Genomic DNA, 24,818 nt, shown 5'->3' with positions numbered 1-24,818 from the left:
CTAAGTCTCATGAAGGACATGTTAGTTGTAAGGAGCTAAATCAAAGCAGATGAAGAGGGAAGATGATCTGACAACAAGAGACAATGTCCAATAATTGGGACAGTCTGGGAGTTCCTTACCTGACAAACACAGAGCTAGTTATAACACTGAAGGTATGGATGGTAAAGGAAAATTCCTTCTTGATGCATATGTAATACATAGAGCTAGATACTTGGGATGCAAGTGACATGTTTCTTTCAGAATGTCAGCATGCCGACATGTCTTCTTTAAGGTGTTTTTGCAGGATCTTTGCATTAACAGGGCCTCTCTATGTTATTTTCCTCATATCTCTATGATTGCTCTGTGGATGTTTTGGATGAAACAGTGTATGCAAGTGTTTGAATGCACATGTAGACACAGCTCTGAAAGCAAGAGAGAAAGAGGACAAGAGAAACAGACAGTGTCAGGCCCACCCAGAGAAAGAGACGGAGGGGAGCAAAGGTTTGTTTACATTCTACTCACTCAAAGTCACCGGACCCCGACATTACTCCCTGAGGCACTCCACCTCACTTTCCTACTTTGAACCCACCCATGTTGTTAGAGACCTAAATCAGGCCGGAGCAGGAGATGCACCAGACAACAAACATAGGCAACAACAGACTCTGATTATTCTCCTCAATCCTCAGTGTACATAACACTCGCAAACACACACACCCACACACGTTTACACACACTAAGAGAATCAACAGGATGTGTTTTGTTCTCTAAGTGGGTGAGTGTGTCTGGCACTAGTCCACACTTCCGGCTAACGTTTGTGTACTCATACTCATGGAGCGACATTCCCAGATGACATTTCACCGACATCAGAGGCCAGCCAAAATAGCAGCCTGACACGGTTAAGGTGGGTGTGTACAGTGAGCTGCATTTCTAGGTTAAAGATTCATTCACCATACAGTATGAGTCTTTAGTGTTGACATAGGAGGGGGGAAATCAGGAGCCCCATTCAAACATGTAGATGTTTTTAAAGAGTTTCAATACATGTAGGTCACACGTACCACACAGAGGAAGATTTTCTCCATCAGACACATTCTTGAAACTCAAAGTACTCGCTCTGATGTGGATTGAGGCACTGAATGGCGCCTGCAGAAGGTGGAAGAATACTTTGCTTCCATAATTGTGACGTGAAGTTTTTTTGCAATAAAACAATTCATAGAAAACCAAGGCAAACAACCTGCTGCACTGAACCTGACCTCTTGCAGACATTTTACAACGGGGCTCATGGGAAAAAGTCTGGATAAAGTCGAGGGGAAAGATATGCAGACCTGCTTGGATGAAGTTTGGACATTTTAGGAGTGCAGTGCATGTGCGACAAGGGCTAGGGTCAAAGCAAGATGATGTTAAATACACACATTTGAACATTTTTTATCTGCAACCAAATACTTCCAGCACCTTCTTTAAAGACATGCAGCTGTAAGCATTGCTCTTTAACACAGCTCTCTTTGTCTGAATGTAACCCACATATTTTGCAACCACAGGCGAAGGAATTAAGTTCAGATATAGGGATTCTGTGGTGACCCTAAATGCTTAAGTAGTTGTATTTTGGAAGCAAACTTGCCCAAGTCCTCATCCCAGGACCTAGTGGGAAGCTTGATTCAGTAATTGGATGTATTCTCTGGGTCAGGACCAAAAAAGGCCAGGAGTTTAGAGGAGCGAGCAGGTTATTAATAAATATAACTCACTTCAAAGGAAGGCAAAAGGTACTGTGTGTTGGAGAGCATGGAGGAGTACATACACACAACCTAAATGAATCCCATTGGCACAAACACTGTCTTTCAAGGATGAATGAAGATGAATCAAATCAACATAATTTGTTTTTCTGCCAGAGCATAGATTTAATAAAAAAGTGTGAGGTTATCTTGATTTCCATCTCAAAAAGAACTCACTTAAAAAGTCCCTGGGGCTGTGAGGTTTGGACAGCTGCCAAAACTTGTGATGCACAAGATAATTCCCTATCAGTGGTGGCGGCGCTGACACTTCATTAAAGCTCAGTCGACTCAGATAAGCTCTTCATTCCAGCTCGTCATCCTGCAGTGCCAGAGGCAGTGACTGATGTGTACTGTCAGCAGAGAGTGCAACAGGAAGAGCAAACGTCTCTCCTTGTTCTCGTCTCAATCATAGAGCGAAAGTACGAGTCCTTGACGGGCCAGATTCTCCGATTGATTGAGATGGAAGGTCTCAGAAGAGTACAGATGTTGCCACCTCGTCACTGCAGGAATTCAAGGCTTACGCTGCCACCTGCTACTGTTTGTGACAGCCATCTAACATGAACGTCTGTTGTACAAGTCAGCCAAGGAGCTTTTTAACACAACAAAAAGTCAAACAACACATAGTGACGAGATGTAACCAGGTTATATTTACAAGAGGACACATCTTTAGCTCTGTTTCATGGTACTTATAAAATAATTGTTGCAGGACGGCCTCGTTCACGTTCTGTATATCCACTAGCTGCAAATGTTGCACTGGCAGAACAAATATTTAACAAAACAAATGCAGTTGTACTCATAGCACACACTCCCAGTATCACTGCTAACTCTTATTTGGATTTGTCTGCAGGTTAGCTCTCAATGCAAACACGTGCCAGGTAAGAAACACCTGTGCACAGACAACGCAGACACAACTTGTAGACACTCCTATGAAACTAGGTGCAGTCTGTTGTGCAGCCAATCTGAGGGGATTATCTAGGAAATAATACAGACAGAGTAAATACAGACGGTATGAATACAGACAGTATAAATACAGCTGAGATTTGCTGCAACTAATTCTGAACAGTGTCCAAAAATGAACCTTGTCTGGGCAGCTTAGCTGTGACGGCAGCCCAAAGCACTCTGCATCACTTGTGTGCAATGTCTCCTGCAGACGGAGTCTGAGCACAGCAGTAATTCTGTGAAAGTGACACTGCTGCTACATCTGTTAAATGTGAAAGCACTCAGTCAGAGCTCAGTGAAGGTTCTTCGGATTCACTCGGTTCCCCTTCGGCTTTAGCAAAAACAACATCAGGCCTGACGTCTGCTGCAAACACAACACAGAGGAATGAAACAAATCTCCTCTTCCTCTCTGCTAAGTGCTTACTTCCATTTAATTTTCTTGCACTGCTGTAATTTTTAAGGGTGCTGACACTAATGTCTGCACTTCTACTTGATGGCTGCTAATAATTTTGACGATCTTATTTAACAAATCAGCTGACTTGGGTCAAAGCTCAAATCTGTTTTTTTTAGATTGACCGGACAGGTGGAGTTTCCAACGTTAACCCTGAGCTGAAACCTTTAGAGTTCCAACTTGGGCAAACAGCACCCAGGTTAGGATATCCTCAACCCCGGGTAGACAAGCCAACACATGCTGGCCCTACTTGTATATACGGGGGGTGTCATGTGCACAAACAAGAATGTAGTCATGCACTGCACATGTGCACACTCACTCAAACACAATCCTACACTTGATCCTGCTTGATAATAGGACTCCAAAGTAAACAAGGAGTGTTGGTTAATTTGAAGGAGTAATGACAGTGTTTACTCCACCTTCTCTCTCTTTTCTCCTCTGAAAACCCAGAGAGGAAAGCTCTTTGGGGACTACACAACACAATTAGACAGACTAATTACCCCCTCCATACCACCGATTCCTTACCCACACCGACCGACAGGCTGGGGCAGGCCAGAGAGATCTGCCTTTTACAAGGTTTCCAAGAACAGGAACTATGATGCACATTTTAAGTATTTAGAAGATGCTCCATCAAAAGGAAACACTAGATATCTTACAAACAACAAGAAGGGCAAAGGTCAGAGCCATGACACACTTACAGGAGAGAACAGCTTGGAGATAACTGAGAGTTAGATAAAAAAGGTAAAGAAAAAGTCAAACATGAGAGAAGATTGATGCTAGGTCAAGACGAATCTACCCTCAGCTTCATTTTTAGAGCTCTCAGGTCCGCTTTAATGAGACCAAGCCAGAGATTTGTAAATCAGTGAGCGCCAGTTGAGTTAACAAGCTGAAAGTCAAGCTGAAGTTGCCAGTTCAGCAGCAGGTTAATGATGAAGCAACAAGATCCCCCCTTGTTGTAGTCCCCCTGCAGGCGATTTGGACTCAGTCACAGACACGCCGGGTAGGATTTAGAGGCAGGGGCAGGCACTGACCCGTGCTTTGAAGTCTGCTGCCCACGTTTCCTCTAGGTCACGAGGAAACTCTGCAGCTTTGTTCACCGTCAACAGTCAAGAAAACCAGAAGAAGAATCAGGGTTATGCTGGGAAGTGTTGTAACGGTTGAAAAAGGCATGCACAGAAGAGAAGGAGGGAGGGGGGGAGGTATGTGAGATTAACCGGCCAAACAGGAAAGTTTCAGTTTGTGCTCTGACAGCTCTGGATGTGGGACGGACTCAGGCGCTGCCGAAAGTATTTGGCGGGGAGTTTTGAAAACCTCTTCAGGATGGATCAACCCCGCCTTCCCTGCTGCAGCCTGAGAAACTGAGCCAAAGTGTTTCTGCAAAGAGGACGGGACTTGGCACAGCTCGAGTTTTGTATGGTGAACCACTTAACACTGATCTCTGCGTCAATCAAACTTCCTGCTACATGTTGTCTCTGATTAAGAAGAAACTCAGGGAGCAGACAGGACAGGTAATTTATCTGAATTATATCCCTCACTGGAGGCAGAAAACCATGAAAAAGAGCATTCAACAAAAGTTCCTCTAATCTTTGGGGCCACTCAGGTAGCACCAGTTACTCGTGTATCAGTCCCCCTCCCCAGTGAAGAGCAGACATGGTTTACATCCCAGGTAGAGGTTTCAATTGTCCCGGCCACAACACCCTTAACTTTGCTAACACACTGCAAAGGTTTGCAGAGTTAATGGGCAGCAGGATGAGGTAATGCACTGACAGCAATATATTACTCATCCTTTCTCCTTCAATGATGACAAAAAAAAGCGACTTCATCCCCCCAGCACATATGACTCATCACCGTATGCTCAGTCTCTGTTTCTGATCAAGTCAGACACCTGCTCAAACCAAGAGGAGGAAAGAGAGAGCGAGCCTGACAATCCAGACATGGGCTCATTCATCTCTGACACCTGTGGAGAGTCACTCTACTTTCCAGCACGCACAGATGCACTAAACAGACACACACTGCCACAGACTAACCTTGCAGATCTTGCTCTCCTCTGTCTCTGCTCTGGACTTCCCTTCAGATGTCCTCTCTCGCTGGTACTCAGACTTGACTGACAGCTGGCAGGAGAGCCCTGGGGCGCCCTCACCTGCCCTGAGCTCCTGCTGCCGGGCCATGTAGCCCTGCGAGACGGCCGCCCTGACTGCACTTGGGATGGGGAGAGCGGTATGCACTGGCTTGGTGCCCACGGCCGAGGGTTGCCTGAGCTTGGAGGCTACGCCAACCACCGGCATGGTACTTCCCAGGCACGAAAATAACAACACAGGGGTGTGAGAGAAGTCCCAAAGTACGGTGAGGGTAGGGAAACTAAATCTTCAATGACTCCTACTGATGTCAGGCACTGAGAAGGAAACATAAATGGAAAAAAGAAAAGAGAAAAGAAAAAAACTGCAGTTGCCTCTCAGACTGAGAGGAAAGCAACTGCGCTCATTCTGAAGCCTACAGCGAGCAGGACTCACAGAAACTGAGAAAGCTTCTCCTTCCTTCAGTTCACTCCCTCCTCCTTCTCCTCCCACAAGCAACACTCCTCCCTCCCATCCCCTTTCCTCTCTCTCTTTCTCTCTCTCGCTCTCTCTTCACTCTCCCTCGCTGTCAGAAGTGTACAACAAAGTCAGCCAACACAGTTCAAGGGGGCCTGGACTCCTCTGGTAGGTATAACCGCCAGAACGACAAAGCCGTTATTACTGTGTGTGTGTTACTGTGTGAGAATGTCTGCGTGTGTGTGTGTGTGTTCAGTGATCTGCCATATAGCTCCCTTTTCTCTCTCTCTCTCTCTCTCTCTCCCTCTCTCCTCACGCTAACACTGAACACACACTCTCTAAATAGACACTCTCTCAGGCTACATCTGGAGCTGCTCCACCCTTTCATGAACAAAAAAGTTAAATAGTGTAAGAGGAAATGTCTTAAGTCTTTTACACTATAGAGCAATCCAAATACTAAATTTCAATAAAGGGAGAATCCTTGTACTGAAGCTGTTTTAAGTCTACACCTGTTTCTGCAGGGAAATTTCTTCTTCAAAATGCACCTTTAACCACATTTTGTTGTTGCCAAACTAGTTACTCTTCTTAAATGTATGTTTCAGTTAGGAATTTATGCTTTCAGCTGATGTATCTCTCATGATGACACATTTGCCCTACTCATTGCTTCTTTGTCTTCTCCAGTTTTCCTGAATGGAATGAAAATGAGTAAAAACAGCTCGACCAGGTGAAAAAATACTTCAATTTCCCACACTCATGAAAAGTTACATTAAGCTGTTCACATTAACCATTTGTTTAATACAGAATAATCACTACATTTCAATAATTGATTGCATTTAATCCACAGACTGTATAAACAATGGACATAGTATCCATGACGTTAACCATCTGTACTTGAGCGCTGTTTTGAAGCTAATCGTCAGCGGGAGCCATATTGGTAATGCTGAACTCAACCAAACTTAGTGTGAGGTAAAGAGGCGTGGTTTGAGCTTCCTAGCAAACAGCTATGTGTTCCCACCTGTCAGTCAAGTGAGTCATGTCCTTATTTGGGCAAAAACTCAATCTTAATATCTTCTGAACTGTCATGTTACAGTGTGTACCGATAGAGAAATTAGCTACAAAGACTGAAGCCGTTTTTTGACCAGACTGTAAACATGTTTATTTCTGCTGTAAAGATCGTCTTCTTTGAAATGGTGTGTATGTGGTTTCCGGTGTTTCTGCAGTCAGCCTCCAGCGGAAGATCGATGAACTGCAGTTTATAACACTTCCGCATGGGCTTCATATTTTGAGACCGGAGGTTGCTGCTTGATTTAATCACATTTTCAATCATGTTCAAAATTCTATTATTTAACATACCAGCAGTTTTCAAGTCCATATCAACAATGTTAAGGATGTATAACCAGTGTCTTTCAAAGTAAGCTGTTATTTTTCCATGCAATCAAACAAGTCCACCCAAGTTAACTAGGCTATTCAATTGTATATGATATATGAATACATATGTACTACACATGCAAACATGCTTATGTGCTTGAACTGAAACCTGGAGACAACGAGCAAGCTGACATGCCTGACTTCAGTCTGATAAGCTGCACCTGCATGCTTAGTTCACAGGTGGTAAGTCAATCTCAAAAATTCTTCAGTGATGTTTTTATCCAGGTTGACACAAAGTTCATCTTACTTTAGATTTTTTCAACTGAGCTGTCCATTAAATGAAATGTACCATTCAAAAGTGCAGTGGTGTTGTTATTTGTAATCACAGCACTAGCACGAAGCAGGAAGATGCTGCCATTGCTTCACTATGGTGTGCCATAAGGGACAAAAAGAACAAAAATGTGCATCAGATTTGGATTCTTATCACATTACATTTAACACCTTAATGCTGACAGCCCTTGTTACATTAAGTATTATATGCCGGGCCCAATGTGGCCACCAAGTTTTGTCCATAAAATCCAAGCCTTCATCAATTCATTGTTACATATAATATTACTTTGAAATTAAAGACTGGTGGACAACATACACACCATATACAAACCAAATAATGTATACATCTTAATAATTTGATAGTTCATTGTCATTCTGTTGTATTGTATGTATTTTAACGTCTTGCTTGCTGCATTGTCTGACAGAACCTGTTGGTTTGCCAACGCTTAGCCTTCATGCCTGAGAGAACAGTTTCTAAAAAGCTCCATGAGGCTTATTTCTGTCTTTGCAAAGTACCAAACAACAGAATGATGTATCTGAGAGCTCATGGTGATGAAAGGTGTGCTCTGTAGGTGTGTCGAACTCTGATGTATTGCCCAACATCCTGATGAAAACTTTCGTGGTTGTGTAAATGGGATTATAGGGATTGTATTTAAGCCTGCTACTGTGCACCAAAGAGTCACAGTTAAGGGAGTTGTAAAGTCAGTGAGGTTAAAAGACCAAAAACAAATTGTGTTAAAGTGGTCCAAGTTTCCATGATGACCCTAAAAGTGGCCTCAAAATGACTCTCTGGCTGCTTTTCTGTTACTTGAAACAGCTGTTTGATAATCATTGTGTGTTACTGGTGTTGGCAGCACTTCTTGCAGATATGACCCCACTCGTTAGATATCCTGACTCTTTAGGTATCTTCAAGCATTTATTCGATCAGTAATGTTTCATAGGGTTAAAATCTGGCGTATTGAAGCACAATATCTTAATTTGGTGCAGTTCTTAATAAAACAGACGGGACAGCAGAGTTAACACAGCGCAGACAGAGATCTGTGTTGTAGGACCCCTTCAAAGCTATAACTGCTCACAGCATGGGGAGCTGGTGTGTGTAATCCATCAAGTGTTTTGTTGGTTGAAGGAAGACAGATGAGCCATACTGAATTTGGACTCTATTAAGTGGACACAATAAGACATGTAGCAACTTTTTTTTAACTTTTCAAAGCGCTCTCTGCTCCACACCAGACATAAAAGAGAGTGAAAGTTTTATATGGAAAGGAGCCCATCTGGTTCAGTTTAGAGAGGCAAGGAGATGTGCTGGAGTCAGAGGGGTCCACTGCAGTGTCACGGCAAACCGGAACTTTTTAACACGCCATCGTCCAATAAAAAGAGCAGGGGAGTGAAACCAAACACAAGGCTTCCAAAAAAATCACAACACCTGAAAGTATCCTTCCTCACAAGGCTCCTTTTTGTTTCAGTGTGACCTCTGACTTCTACAAGAAGGTCAAATGTTAAGGTAGAAAATCCCTTGTAGGAGTCATTTAAGTATATGGCATGATTATTTTACATGCAACTGCTTCCTCTTCTTCTCACTTTCACTCTGCTTGAATGCCTTTGACAGTTAATTGCCTTTATAGGTACGCTGCTTTCCTCCGACCCGGAATAGCACCAGCCGCTCCAGCATGTTTTCAATCATGCACCAGGAGTTATCATGACAAGCCTAAAACAACAGGATACCACGTGAATGAGTGGCGCAAGTCCAGCTTTGATTTTGACTGCTGCTGCTGCCTGCCTGCGGAGCTGCATGAACTGGAGGCCATTGGCTGACATCCAGCTTCCCAGGACCGTCTGGAGCTGCCGGGAAACCTGCCTCTGACAAGGGCCCATCCCTGGGGTGCTGAGTCGTAACAAGCTTACACCGAAACCTCAGAGAGATCTTAAGAAAACCTCTCACTTCCCTCCTCTTTTTCCTGATTTCTGGAGATAATCACCTTACGCTGCAAAAAATAACCCAGTGAGAATTGAGTGGTCTGCAGGTAAAAGCCCTGCGTTGTAATATGGCACTGAAAGTTCCCCATTTAACAACACTGACACGCTCCAAAGTCAACATCGGCAGAGTGGATCTCAGGTTCATTTCCAACCCCACAAATCGAGCCGGGCGGGTCAGCTCCCTTGTGTTTGGCTATCAGGTCCGACCACTGCTCTAAAAATAGCGTTACAGCCGAATGTGTCACATCTGAACATGGAGAGAACAGGATGAAAAGAAGAATAAAGTGGATATGGGATGTTCTTTGATTTAAAAGTTAAAATTGACCTTAACAATGCATATTTGTTCAAATCACAGAATGCATTAAACAGGTATTATGAAGCCTCACAATGGTGGTTGCCATCTTGGAATTGCTGCTTCAACTTTAGAGGTAGAGTTGAGGCAGACCTGAAGCCTTCTGGTAAACAGCTGCAATTCAACCATCTGTCATTTAACTTGTACCTGTCACATGTTCATCTTAAAAACACGATGGTTCTTTTTTTTTGGAGAAACATTCATAGTTTGAAAGGTTTAGGTAGCTTAGTATGCGCCCCATGAACTGAGGCTACAGTCCTTGTAACAGCAATCATTGCTTCAACTCTCAGCCATGTGTGCGTTGCAGATACATGTGTGGGACATGTTGTATTCATCACATAAACATTGTTACAACTCTAAATAAACAGAAGTCATATGGTTTCCAAATGGGACTAACTCCTCTCTCCAGAGTGAAAGTCCAGTTTGTTTGATCCTTTCAACGCTGCACAATCTCCAAACAGAAATCCTCACTCTGATATTTATGCTTCATCAATCTTCTTTCTGCCCTGCTATGTTTTTACAGAAGGCCGTCCAAAGATATCAACCTGACTTTAACTTTATTTTTTTTCTATTTGTATCTTATTTTATTCATTCTTCTATTAATATCTAACTTTCTTACATATTGTTTATAAGAGTTCTGTAATGCCTGAATTTCCCTCCCCCGTGATAAATAAAGTATTTCTGATTCTGATTCTGATAAGAATGAACATGGCTTGTAATCAGCTGGTGCACAGACAACCTATGTGTGTGTATTTGGGGGTTATCAGTAGCTTAATTGATCTGCATGACTGTGAGACCCAAGAAATTTCCAAAGATCTATCTGGGCATGGCATGCCACTCTTGATTCGCTGCTGTCCCTCGTGTCTATTGGATTAAACTTGACTGTATTTGTCTGTGACCTTCCAATGTGCAACCACTAACATGCTTGTGCAAACAACCAGGTGAAAGGGATAAAAGTGAAATAAGCCCAAAGCTTGAGGTTCTTACTTTTTCTCTCAGGGGAAACGACTGCCTGTGTCTTCCTCTTGTCTTGAATCACATTTTTCCAAAACAGCCTACATGGGGCTTGAGACCAAACCAAACGGTCCAGCCAAAGTCATGAAAACGACCAGAAGTTGGAGACAAAGCTTTTCTCTACGCTCACTGAAGGTAACCTGTTGTTAAAATGCCTCAGTCTTATTTTGGAGCAGACATGAAAAAGACTTCCCCACAGCTAAATTTAAGCTTCAGTCGCTGCTCCTGTGGACGCCGCTCAGCAAAGACTCTCTGGATTTCCAGGAAAAGCACCACAAAATATCTGGTGGTGAGGGAGCACATTCCTGCAGGAGGGAGGCAGAAGGTGAAGGTGGCGATCAAACAGGGAGGGATAAGAGCACGGAGGTCGACACTGTCTCCACACACAGCTGGAGACACATTGTGTTATTACCCACACATGCTAAATGGTGCACTTGAAAGGATGCTTCTGTGTTTGGGTCCTCCTGCACGGTGAGAGTCTAAACTGTGCTTTGTTTTGTTCATCAGCAGGGTTTTGTCCCCTTGCTTGAGTTTGATGCCACTTTTGTGACATTTGTTTCAGTGTTGTTGGGTTTGGTTGCTTCTGGAAAAGAAAACAATTTGACCCAAAGTTGAGTCAGTAAGAATAACAGATATTTCTGCTCTATGGAATCAATAATGCCGTGTGTTTATTATCTGTTCCAGGCGGTGGGTGGACGGTCGGTAACCTGCACTTCAGGACGTGTGTGTGTGGTTTATATGAAAGATACCGCCCAGGGTCACATGACGTCAGCACTGAGGTTGTGCTGTGGCTGTGAAAACAAACACGCCGGGGTGTCAGAGATAAGAGGGGTCAAACACCTCCCACCCTGCACACACACACAGACACTCACTCACACAAAAACACGCACAATCACACGCAGAGTCTAAACACATCCCTCGGGGAGGCTGGAGAGATAGTCACGCACCTGGCCCTGTCAGCGCTCTGAATGCTATCAGTCAACCACATGTCAGACAACATGGAAAATAAAACAAACACACACTCACAGCAGCACACACACACAACAAAGAGGTGGCTGAGTGGACGGAGGCATGTTCAGCGGCTCAGTGAACACAGGCATGTGCCATTAACATACATCAAGCTTGAACTGGGAGGACGTAAACATACATTCACTTTCATCCTCTCTCTGTCTCAACGGTTTAAGATGCACACAGAGATTCCTGCTCCTCACTCAACCTTTGGCTTCTCTGCAGTCAACCACCCACGCAGAAAACACGCTTTCAACCAGAAAAATGGGAGCACTTTGGGGAAATCTCTTGGCTTTTCCCACAACCTCTAGTTTGAATTGTAGATCTTCATTTCCAATTCTGATGTGCTGCTCTTATTGTGTGTTTGTATTGACTTTTTAAAGGCGCTCTGGGATGAAAACAATGCATATTTGATTATGTGGCCTCATGGCAGAAAAGACAAATTCATTCAGGATTGTAAAATTAACTTTAAAGTACGGGTTTCCAGTCACTCAGCATTGAACCCCTTGAGGTCATGCACAGAGGTGGCATGAGGATACTTCTTTGCCTAAACAGGTGCATGAAGTGCATGGATCTCATGTTGGCAAATAGAAGTACTACAATTATCTGCAGAGCAACTTAACCCATCATTTGAAATATATGTGAAGTCAAAGGTTGCATAAAAGTTAACATCCCTTAAACGTAAGTAAGGGTCAGTGTTCACTAGCAGCATTTACTTGCTCTAAAAGAGCCTCGCACAGGACTTCCACCAGATCCACGTCCGGTCCATCTCCATTCTGCTACAACCCGCCTCCGTGCTCTCCCATCCATCAACAGCCACCTGTTGCGTGTTCAGAACGCAGCATGGAGCAATTCTGAAAATTAACCGGATGTTTTCATTTTGTTTTGGTGTCTGACTTCCTGTCCCGCTCCATCTGCTCTGTTGAGATTGATGCGTCGTGCTCTGGCATCCGGCAGAAATAGAAGTCTTGTGTATCTGATCCGTTGTGTTCCAGCGTGCTGGATCAGAGACGCAGCCAGAACGCAACGGAGCGGATCCAGTGGGAGTTGACACATTGACTAGAATAGAAACCTATCAGATCCCGTTCCGTGAGGGATCAGAGACGGACCGGACGTGGATCTGGTGGAATTTGGCCGTGAAACTGTAATTTCAGAGCGCTTACTTTGGCAAGGTTCTAAAAGTTGTCCCACAACACTTTGTTTCCCTCAGTAATGATCATTATGTCTGTTTTAAACTGGTCTGTATGCTCAATATGTGCTTTAAATCAAGGACTTTTTGAAAAGAAAATGTAAAACAATGGAAAGGAATCATGTCCTGGCATTACGTCTTAGCTCAGCGTAGCTACAGATGAACAAAGTTCAAAAGTTAAGCAGTATCTACACTGATATGCTTAAGTACTTGTAAGTAGTTCAGTTATTCACTGTCATCTTTTCGAGGTCACTTCTTTTCTTCTTCCCTTCTCCTGTGACGCTCCCTCTCACTCTGTTATGCATGTCTTCAGTTAGTGAGTAACTGGAATGTGTCTTCTTGCATTCACATCTTAACTCACACATCCTCTCAGCTTCTTGCTTCAATATGTTCTCCCCCTATTGTGCAATCTACCCCCTGAGCACTGACAAGTAAAACACCATTTCATGGGTCACAACTTCCAGATTTAAGGCAGGAATGTTTGAGGATGCCGTGAGAGATTTTGACTTTTGTTTCTGATTTCCAGCCAATTTTGCAGGATTGAAAAGAAAAGAATGATTCCAGCACAATAGCTCAAGGATAGAATGAAAACTGAAAAGAGGCGAGAGGGAGGAGAAGGCAATGACTATACATCATTTAGTGCAGCTTCGCCTACACGGTCAGATGCTTTCAGTTATTAAATCGCCTCTATTTCAATGACAGGGCTCGACTTTAGAGAGAAAATCTCCTGTATATATAGAGAGCCATTTTATGACATTTTAAGCAGCAGAGAAACCTTCAAGGTCAGCTCTTATAGATCATGACAACTGCTCCTTTCCCTGTCACATCCAGACATTCAGCTCACCCTTTCATCACAAAACCATCACAATATAGTCTCCATTGTCAAAACTGTCCCCACTTCCACACCCATTTAAAAGAAAACTGCACTTTTACGCTCGACAAATTGTAAAGGCCAACGACTTCCATTCTTTGCGGCTGAGTTAGCATAAATCAATCCCATTTACGACCATCACATTCCTTTCTCTTGTGATTTGCTGCCGTCTTCCCCACATCCACCCCACATGTCCGGGTTTTGCCTCTTGTGAAAGAGTTGTGTTCGAGGCGAATCGTGGATTTCACAGCTGGAGTTGATAAAGTCCTGAAGTGCTGAATGGGACTCTTCCCTCAAAAACAACAAGCAGGAGAAGGGATGTGGAGTTGTCCCAAAGTTTGGGTAAAATGTAAGCTGTGCTCGAGCGCTGCAGGGGGAGGCTGCTGCCCAATAGAGGGCACCACCCAAAAACATATGGGAATAAAATAACTGACTTCTTGAGAGAGGGAGTTAATTTATACGCTTCAGACTGAATTCACTGTTTTAACACATCAGAGGAGAATTATTGCCATGGATCAATGGAAAAGTTGAATTTGGTGACACAGCTCTGGAGTCTATTACTCTGGAGCCTACAATGCAAAAACTAAATAATTAAATCACAATACCACTGACACACCAAAATAAAAAAGGACAGGCGGGGGGGAATTCAGACAAATAAATGACAAAAACAAACCCTGCAGAGACAAAGAGGCACCATCTTCATTGTTTTAGTTTCAGCCCATCATAAACAATGTGAAACTGATGCAAAAAAAATGTTATAGTGCTTCTTTCTAATATTGGCGAATTAAATTTGTGCACGCACAGAGAAGCAGTGTCATCCATAATCGTGTATGAGGAGGATCACCAACCTGTCTTTAATTAAAAGTTGCATGAGCTGCTTCAGGACGTCAGGTGACTTACCCATAATGCTGTTTTTCACTGCCTTAAAAATGTGTCTCAAAAATACTTTTGTGTTTCCGTGATCTAGAAATTCTGAAGAGCAGTGCTGTAGAAAAAGTGGAGTGATTGTTCAGTCAGCTGGAAACATCCACTCATCTGTGACAGTTTAAACAGGGCTTGTCCACAATGTCAGTTCCACAGAACACGACTCCATTAATCAGAGAAAAAGTCCTCATCCTGAGGGAGACGCTCCTTACACCTGGCTGTAATGCCTGACTGCCTCTCTGCTCAGCCTGTGTCCAAGGTCTCTGCACACAAGTAATATAATGTGCTGAAAGCTAACCCTTTTCTAAAAGCTGAAACAGAAATATTTATCTCAATTTAGAAAGACAAGATGAAGACATGCTGAACTCAAAGGTCACGGTCATACAGCTCCTCTAGAGACGGTCTGCAGGAAGCTCTGCATCAAGCAGCAGGAAGCTGATTTCAACAGTCCCCTCAACACCTCTGCTATCTGGACTTCCATGAGGGAACATTTCACTCACAGAGGGATACTGTAAGGGCCTCAAAGTGGAAAACCCAAGTGTGTGTGGGTGTGTGTGAGTGTGTATGTGTGTGCATAGTTAGCAATGTGATTGCAATTATTAAATAACCTGTTGTTTTTTTCTGCGTCTCTGATCCGGCAAGCCGGAATGCAAAGGATCAGATACACAAGACTTCTATTTTTGCCTAATGCCGGAGCATGACGCATCAATCTCAACAGAGCAGATGGAGCGGGACAGGAAGTCAGGCACCAAAACAAAATGTAAACATCCAGTTAATTTTCAGAATAAAACACTCTGTGTTATCACCAGATCGTATTTCACTTAACTACAACAAAAAACCTCAATTTGAGCAGAGCCAGGCCTGGAGTCAACAGGTCAGAGGTTTACAGAGGACCAGAAAGACAACATGGATGAGGAGAGGAGGAGGAGAATCTTTGATTCGCAATATCCGAGACAGACTGGACACGGATCTGGTGGAAGTCCCGTGTCTGTCAGTGTCACACAGAGTCTGCTTTATCACCACGCCTGGATCAACTGGTCTACATCAGGTGAAAGTTAGAAAGAAAAGGAAAGTGAAACTATCACCTGAAGAAGGCCTGTGCGTTCTAACACTAGATTTAATAAAGTCTTTGTAACTTTGAGTAAGTGTGCAGGTTAATCTTTGTTTACTTGCAGATGTGTTTTTGATTGCCCTGCACCTGATTTGTGCATAACATTGATTCATGGTCTTATCGAGGTACCTCTAATTCCCCTGTTTCTTTGGCTGCATGCACGTCATACTTTCTGTAGATCTGATGAAACCCAGCTTTCATGAAAACTCTGCTTCAATCATCACAGAAAATAACTCATACTACAATAAATCATGACAGTCAACACCTTTATAATATCACACAGGCATCTTGTTTGAACCTCATAAGCTCTTCCCAAACAACAGTCAAGTGTTCTTCATCCCTTGAGTAACCAGATTAAGCCTCATTACATTTAAACACGTGCGAAGGGCGCACACAATGTTAACATCCATCCCTGGGGCTGTAAATAGGGAATGCTTGTTGTTTGCTCATCTGATAAACACATATTGGTGTCATCTGTGGCTGGCCTGGGGTTGCTCTGACTCGGTCTCATTAGCGCTGAGGCTCATATAACGGCCGCTTTAACGCCGTCTGAGAGCGCAGACTGATTAGAGGCGAGCTGCCCGGCTGCCTTCAAATACACCCCTGAGAGCTGGCACGCCGTCAACAGGTCCAGATGTGAGCTTGATGCTGAGCACGTGCACCCGGGGCTCTCATAAATACAGTAAATGTGGTCACTTACATTAAGAAACACAACACTGCATGAAAACGCACCTACATATCAGAACGGCAGACAGACATCTCATTATGTTTAACGTCTCAACAGCACCAGCTTGTTAAAGTCGTCTCAAACACAGCCTACAGCACTGTACTGTACATGCTCAGAGTCTTGAAAACTACACACAGTTGTTACATAAGTTACAGAGAAAAAGCAGCTGGTGAGTGTCTGTTGTGATTGATGATGTGATAGGGAGAGGGGGGAAGAGTGAGGATAGTCATCTAATTGGCACACTCTGACCCATAGAGCAACAATTCAGTGTTTTCAGGGAGATCCAGACCCTCCTCTTAAAGCTAAGTCATAAGAAGGAAGCGTGTCTACCTATGAGTGTGTCTGTGCGTGACAAGACGCTGTTGTTGGTGGGAGTTTCTCTTTTCTGACTCGAACGTGTCGGCTGTACATCCTGTTGACTGGCGGCATGTTGAAGGGGCTAATGGGCCTCACGCTTTATTACTGCTGTACCTTCTGCACAGCTAACTTTATGCATTAAATGTGGGGCCATATTTTGTCTAGACAAAGTCTTTATTGCCCATGTACATTTTGCATGACAGAGGGTCCTAACCATAGACTGTATAAATAATGGACGTGGTATCCGTGACGTCACCCATCTGTTCCTGAAGCGCTGTTTTGAAGCCGATTGTCAGTGGGTGCCATATTGGAAATGCTGAACTCAACCTAAAACTTCTGTCAAGCTAGTATGAGGTAAAGAGGCGGGCTTTGAGCCTCATAGCCAAAAGCTTCAGTGTTCCTGCCTGTCAGTCACGTCAGATGTGCATCTCATAATGGAAAACTCGTAATCTTAATATCTTCGAAACTGTCATGGTATGAAAAAATTCACCCCCCGTACAACAAATTTTTTGTAACAGGTTGTAAACATGATCATTTCTTCTGTAAAGATCGGCTTTTTTCAATGGGTGTGTATCGGGTTTCTGGTACTAACCAACGTTTCCGCATTGCCTTCATTTCTCGGCCAAAGGTTGTTGTTTGTTCCTAACACTTGGCCAAAGTCATTTCAGCAACAGGGGGGGTGAGCAGGGGATCGTTTTGATCTAGAATCTGATCTGTTACATATAACTGTTATGTGCAAAACTAATTGTCTCTTTTTTTCCTTGAGGCACCTTTTACCCTCCATACATGCTCAGCTACTGAGCCATGACAATGGTGGGCTGGCTACAAAAGCCTCTGCCAAGCCCCTCCCACTCTCTCACACACAGCCAGATCAGCAGCAAAGCAGCAGCCATTACTGTTCCTCTTTGTTGTTTTATTTGTAGTAGTTTTCTGTAATAAATATTTGGTTGTAGATTTGACTCGTGACCAAGCGACAACCTCCGGTCTAAAATATGAGTCCAATGCGGAAGTGCTAAAAACTGCTGTTCATCAAGCATCCTCTCGAGGCTGGCTCCAGAAGTACCGAAAACCACATGCACACCAATTCAAAGAAGACGATCTTTACAGCAGAAATAAACATGTTTACCGCCTGGTTCAAAAGACGAGCGTAGTCTGGATAGCTCATCTGTCGATCGGCACACACTGTACGGGGGGTGAATTTTTTATAACCCGGCAATTTTAAAGATATTGAGAGTACGAGTCTTCCAATGAGAGGCACAGCTGACTTGATTGACAGGCGGGAACACTGTAGCTGTTGGTAAGGAGGCTCAAAGCCGCCTCTTTACGTCACAATCACTCAACAGCAGCAGTATGGCTTCCACCGACGATTGGCCTCAAAACAGCGCTTCAGAAACAGATGGTTGATGTCAAGGATACTACGTCCGTATTTTATACAGTCAATGCTCGTGACTCCTCTATGCTGCCTCCCCTGAGCCAAGGTCGTAACGATCACAAAATATTCCTGAAAGAATCCCATTTGTTTTTCCAACTAGCCTCTCAGAGCTACTGTACCTTCTAATGAGGGTGTTTTTTAAGTTTTTGAGTTTCTCCCTGTCTGTTGCACATCTCTCTGCTGTGATGCTGGAGTTATATCAACCTTTCGGAAAACAATATGTAACAGAAGAACAGAAAAGCAGAACTTGCATCATGCAGGAGTGGACATTTTTGCATCCTGAAATGCAATCAGATAACAGGTACCAATCTGCCAAACATCATGATAGTGAGCATACGGAGAGTGTGTGTCTGTTTAATATTTAATAAGCAGAGCGACAAGATGATCCCTGCATTTGCAGGGTGAGACGCTAAATCTCCGCAGTTGTTCTTTGCCACTTATCTCTTTTCTCTCCCTGCTGTCTACATCAGTCAGTGAGACGCTACCAAAGCCTGGGAGGCAACACAGGGAAGAGTGTGTGTGTGTGTGTGTGTGTGTGTGCATCTGACAATGAGAGAGAGAAACACACACTCAGTGAGCAAACAAGTGAGACAGAGGCGAAGGACGGAAAAAAAGAGATGGAATATGTGTAGAAGTAGTGGTTAAAGACACACCAGCATCCTTTCTTTGTGTGTTCATGTGTGTGTGTGTGTGTGTGTGTGTGTGTGTGTGTGTGTGAGTGAGAGAGATGGAGAGAGAGAGAGAGAGAGAGAGAGAGAGAGAGAGAGAGAGAGATAATGACAGAGAGAAAGCAGTATGTAGCTTTAATGGGAACAAAAAGGGGGAGACAGTGGTATGTGAACTCCTGTGTACACGTGTTTGAAGGTGTGTGTGTGTGTCTGTGTGTGTGTGTGTGTGTGTGTGTGTGTGTGTGTGTGTGTGTGTGTGTGTGTGTGTGTGTGTGTGTGTGTGGTGAAGGGTGGTCCAGTCCCTGTGTTTACACTCTCCGTTGTGTTTGGTGACAGCTGCTGAAAGCTTAATGGTGCTCTGTCCTGGTGGAAGCTGGTAATTACAGGATTGTCTTACAGTTAAAGTGGGACAAACACACACTGTTTGATTTCGTGGAGCAGGTTAACAAACACAACTTGTGTGACTAACCGTGGAAAGTTACGATCAGATTGGATTAAATTGGATTGGATTACAAGCTTTAAATGAACTTTTGGGTTTGGAGTCAGTCGGTTAGATTGTGCTTGGGAAGGAGTAACGTCATAGTTATCAACAAAGTCAAGAATGAGACACCAGTGCAACTAACAGTTAAGCCACACTTACCTATATTGGGTTCACCCTTTGACATAAATACTGTTTTGATTACATAAATCTGAGATTCACCATTTTTTTCAATATAATATGGCACTGATTAAATCCTTTTTAGTGAACAGTTTAAAGTTTCTTCTTTCCCTTATTTACAGTGTAAATCTGGTGATTGCATTATTTTGTCTGTGTTAAATACTTTATTCTGATTGGTCAAAAACCCCATACGAGGATTAATTCTCAAAAGCACGACAATGCAAGCTAAAACCATAGACTGTATAAATAATGGACGTAGTATCCGTGGCGTCACTGTTCCCGTCTGTTCCTGAGCGCTGTTTTGAAGCCAATCGTCACTGGGAGCCATATTGGAAATGCTGAACTCAACCAAACTAAGTGTGAGGTAAAGAGGTGGGGTTTGTGCCTCCTAGCCAACAGCTGTGTTCCCGCCTGTCAACCAAGTGAGTCATGTCCTTATTTGGGCAAAACTCATAATCTAAATATCTTCGGAACCATTGCGTTAGAAAAAAATTTGATCCCTATATAGTGTGTGCCAACTAGCTACGTAGACCCAACGCGTTTTTTAACCAAGATTGTCTTCTTTGAATGGCTGTCTTTGTGGTTTCTGGTGTTTCTGCAGCCAGCCTCAAGCGGACACTCAATGAATTGCAGTTTACAACACTTCCACATGGACTTCATATTTTGAGACCGAAGGTTTCCACTTGGCTACAACATGATCACTCCAGTCATTTCAAATCAATCCACATAAAGGAGTCCATTATCATTTCTCTTATGCCCGTAGACACTGTGGCAAAAATGTTAGCTTCTGTTAGCATTAAAAAATTGTTTGGGCTTAACAACATGAAACATTCATTAAAGTAGCCATTAGAGGTAATGATAATAGCAACAATGTTCAAGGTTGTGATATTTGCCTCATTTATGTTTAAAGGTGTATCAACGTTGAAGCTCTGAAAAGGAGAGCTGAATGAGGACAGACATGTCAACATCAATAACCCTGCAGAAGTCCCGTTCACCTAATCTAACATCACCTTCAATGGAAAGGTTCAGTTTAATGTGAATTATAACAAATCAGTAGGATAATGTTTTTTACTTGATTTTCATTTTAAATGTTCAGATGATTGTTAAGGATGCTGATGGGAATCCGTGGCCACCAAAGTGTTCCAGGCTAGTGAGGCTAGTTTTTTTTAACTGTACACCTAAGTTATTTTCAAATCAGGGTGAAATAAGACCCCTCTTCTTCACGTCATGGTCCTGCTCACCCTGTCTGGATTCTAATTTGAATAACTAACTCAAAAGAGAAAATATCTCTTACAGATATATCACTAAAAAATGCTAGATTTTATCCTATACTGAGCCAATGAATGAATAGTTCATAGGAGAGACAAAAAAGAGGAGCAAGAAATAAGTTGTGTATGAGGACAGTTGTATAATGGCTTACTGTGCATTGATCATTGATAAAGTCTGAAACTAAACCATCTCTTTGTAGGGTTTATATGTAGTGAAAAACAGCACTAACTGTGAGTCCAGACACTGAGATTAGTCACTTCTAAGCTGTCTGCAGTGATCTGAAACTAGTTACAACCAAAAACGGATGGAATCAGCTCTTTCTCTTGTCCTCCAGGTGGAGGAGGTGAGGATTTGACCTGAACCTGAAGACATTGGGAAACTCTTGGATAAGATGATGAATGTTTCACAGCCAAAAGATCTGTTGTTATAGTCTTGTGCAATTCACTGATGCATCAGTTTTCTCTCCAAGATAAAGTTTTCATTGTCTTTTTGTGCAAAAATTATGAACCAGAGTGAAATTGATTGCAAAATTTCCACCTCCGGCATCTGTCTTGAATTCACCAGTGAACCAAATGAAAACAGACCTCCAGTGGGTGGCCATGGGAGATCACTGTTTGCACAATCCTGTTTAATTTGATTCAAAATACATGTTTTATTACGCTTAATCTTTTGTGCAGCAGAAACTAAAGCTTCTGTCGTTTGCGTCATCACGTTGTACATTTTGTTATAAAGTTACATTGCATGTGGTGGGATATATGTGGGAAAGTATGCAGACAAGTGCAGTCTGCCATGATCCCATACTTGTTGCCTCACAGCAGGAAGGTTCCTGGTTTGAATTTTGCCTGGGGCCTCTCTGTGTGGAGTCTCCTTGTGCAGTCAAAGGTTCTCCGGCTCCTCCCCACTGTCCTGAGACATGCTCATTAGGTTAATTAGTGATTCTAATAGCCATAGGTGTGAGTGTGACTAGTTGTCTAGCTATGTCAGCCCTGTGATTGACCAGCAACCTGTCCAGGGTGTGACCCACCTCTCGCCCAAAGGCAGCTGGGATTGGCTCCGACCCCCCATAACCCCAAAATAAGATAAAGCACTATAGATGACGAACAGAGTGATGCTGGAGTACATTGGAGTTGAAGCTGATGCACTTAATGCAGGCCCTGAATGGCTCATGATTACATAATTACATGGCTTAAATATGAATTATAGCCCATTATTTTAATAAGTGGAAGTGAAAAGTAACAGAGTCTCTTCTCTCTTAAAGTCACAGTAAAAGACAAAGCTTTAATCAAGGAACCTCAAGTACTTCTTCTACATGAAGGGGAGGATTTTAATGTAACACGTAATAAAAAATAAATCTGATACATAACCAAATTAACTTCAGCACATTTGTTCATCACAGAATTATATTGATTTGCTTAGAAGAAGAAGAAGAAGAAGAAGAAGAAGAAGAAGAAGAAGATGATAGTAATGATAGTAATGATAGTAATACAACTACAACAAATACTACTACTTCTAATAATAATAACAAATACAAAATAGAATAAAAAAATATGATAATAAATTTATAATTAATAAAACTGCTACTGCTACTACTACTACTACTACGACTACTATGACTACTACTACTACTACTACTACTACTAATAATAATAATAATACTAATAATTGTAATTATTATATTAATTATGTTTTTTATAAAAAAATGTAGATTAAGGAGATTAAAATAATTATTTAAAAAGGAAATAATAAAACATCAATATCAAATAAATAAAATCAATTCATTAATCAAATAAAATACAAATAAATCAATAATTATAAATCAAAAAGCAATTAAAAAGGTGAAGACACATAACAGCAACTCTATAAAAGTAAGTCTTAAAAAGAGTCTTAAAAGATGTCACTGACTCTGCAAGCCTAATCTCCTCAGGGAGGTCGTTCCAAAGTTGTGGGGCTCTGATTTTATATGTCTTTAGATAAGCCTGTGTGATTCAGCTTTGAGTCTGACACACTTCTTTTACCTTTGCCTATTCGTGTGTCCGCTCATTGAGAGTAATGTAAAACAATACTCAGCATCCAGGTACATGCAAGCATACTTGATCACAAGCTGGTTATGATCATAGGTAATATAGGAGCATGTGATGTGTGAGAACCTTTTTTTTATATTTTATTTTACTCAAGATTTTAGCACATTCAGTAAAAACACTAAAACAAGAGAGAGCTCTGATCCACCTCTTACAAATACAGCCTGAAGCATTGTTCTGAATGTGCCATTGAGCAGATGTTAAAAGAGTGCTGAAAATGTCTCATATATGCGTTCTGGGGCTCGTAATTAGTCATCGGAAACCAACTCTGAGTATCATGAAAGTGCCCTAAACTCTGTGATGGGGCAGCAGCAGAGAAGCCGTGGAGTCAAAGTGATATACCAGAGTGGAACTCATGATTTAGCACTGCAGTAGCAGCTGGCGCTACAATGTCCCAACACTACCATCCCAAAGGCTGCTGTGGATAACCACTGCAGAGAGGTATCAACACTTTTCCTACGTAGTCCCGGCAGCCACTTCCATGCAGAAGTCATTTGGAGTACAGTTACTGGTTACTATGATGTGATTAAAGGGCTAAATTGGCTTTGAAATCATACCCCAGAGTAACACAGGCTTTATTTTTGTCTTGTAGCAATGGAAGTAAATCAAATTGAGGAGGAAGGGAGCGAGTTGCAGAGCTGCCAAAAACTCCTAATTCCTTCCTACTTCCCTTTCTTGGCTCCCTGCCTCCAGACAAACTGAAATCTCCGTGTGCAGATCTGTCGGTTTGGCTCGGACAGAGTTCAGACCTTGATTATCCCGGGAGTTAAGGAGTACCTTTCAGAGAGGACATATCTGAGGGTGCGATCAGCTACCTCACATCCTCTCGCAAGTTGTGATTGGCAAGAATACAAGTGCAATCGAATTAACACAAACAAAGAGACGGGAGTCCGTTTACAGTAACCGATACATCAACACACAAACCCTTTATCACATTTCCACATTTAGAATTTACTGAAGGTAAAGATGCCTCAGGAACCAAAACCAACTTATGATCGGAGAACGAGGGGAAGGAAGGAAGGAGGATCCCTTTCAGGAAACCTCAGCTTACCAGAGGTAATAACCTCTATGTGTAAAACTTAACAGTATCTGTTGTTCATCCAGCCAATGGTAGCAATAACTAACTGATATCTTTACTTCAGCTTAAACTCCTTAATGGATGTTTAAAGCTTCTTCATTCTAATCAGAACCTTTATGGATCAGGGGACAGGACTAATGAGTGTACATAAAGTAGCACTGTGCAGTTATGGTGGGAAGAAATTTGCTTCCAGCTGCACAAGGAGGGTACACATCCTGAAGAGCTTTTTTTAAAGGTTGTTCTTCTGTAAATCAGACACTGATGACACCACGCTGTGATACGCCTCTTAGACCAGGTTTTGTTCTTATTAGATTCTTTGTGACAGGGGTAACTGGCCAAAACAATGTTTCAAAGGGTAAATTATTGAAAAAATATTAAAGTCCACCATGCACACAAATCACTTGGACTGGTCAGTGCACTGGCTCAGTGTTTGGGATGGAGCTTTGGCCTCTGTGGCTGCATTCAGGCTTTATTACAGAGCCGAACATGTGGCTAAGTGCTGAGAGCAGCTAGCATGAAACCCATTTCTCTTTGCTCAAATGGCCTTGATGAAAACCAAACGTGGACTGAGAGAGGCCAGTCGCCGGCCAGCAGCAGACCCCCCTCACCCCAGCTCCCCAGCCCATGCTCATTGTCCAATTAAGGTCTTCTACTGCAGCTCTGTGCCCAGGCAGGCTGCCACAGGCTGCCAAGCCCAAACAGTCTGCTCAGGGGAGTTAATCTCACTCTCTGGACCTGACAGGC

General features: G+C 42.7%; 1 protein-coding gene across 1 annotated transcript in view; it reads right to left on the bottom strand.

The window, feature by feature from the left end:
- Positions 1–5,651, bottom strand: part of nav3 (neuron navigator 3) — a 292,564-nt gene extending 286,913 nt beyond the window's left edge. The window contains exon 1 of the mRNA XM_034673746.1: positions 5,163–5,651. Within this exon, the coding sequence (XP_034529637.1) occupies positions 5,163–5,420 (258 nt within the window). The 5' untranslated portion in view covers positions 5,421–5,651. The remainder of the gene's footprint in view (positions 1–5,162) is intronic.
- Positions 5,652–24,818: the final 19,167 nt, after the last annotated feature.

The sequence above is a fragment of the Notolabrus celidotus genome, chromosome 21 (assembly GCF_009762535.1).
Source record: "Notolabrus celidotus isolate fNotCel1 chromosome 21, fNotCel1.pri, whole genome shotgun sequence".
NCBI lineage: Eukaryota > Metazoa > Chordata > Actinopteri > Labriformes > Labridae > Notolabrus > Notolabrus celidotus.
This window is presented reverse-complemented; position numbering and strand designations above follow the sequence as displayed.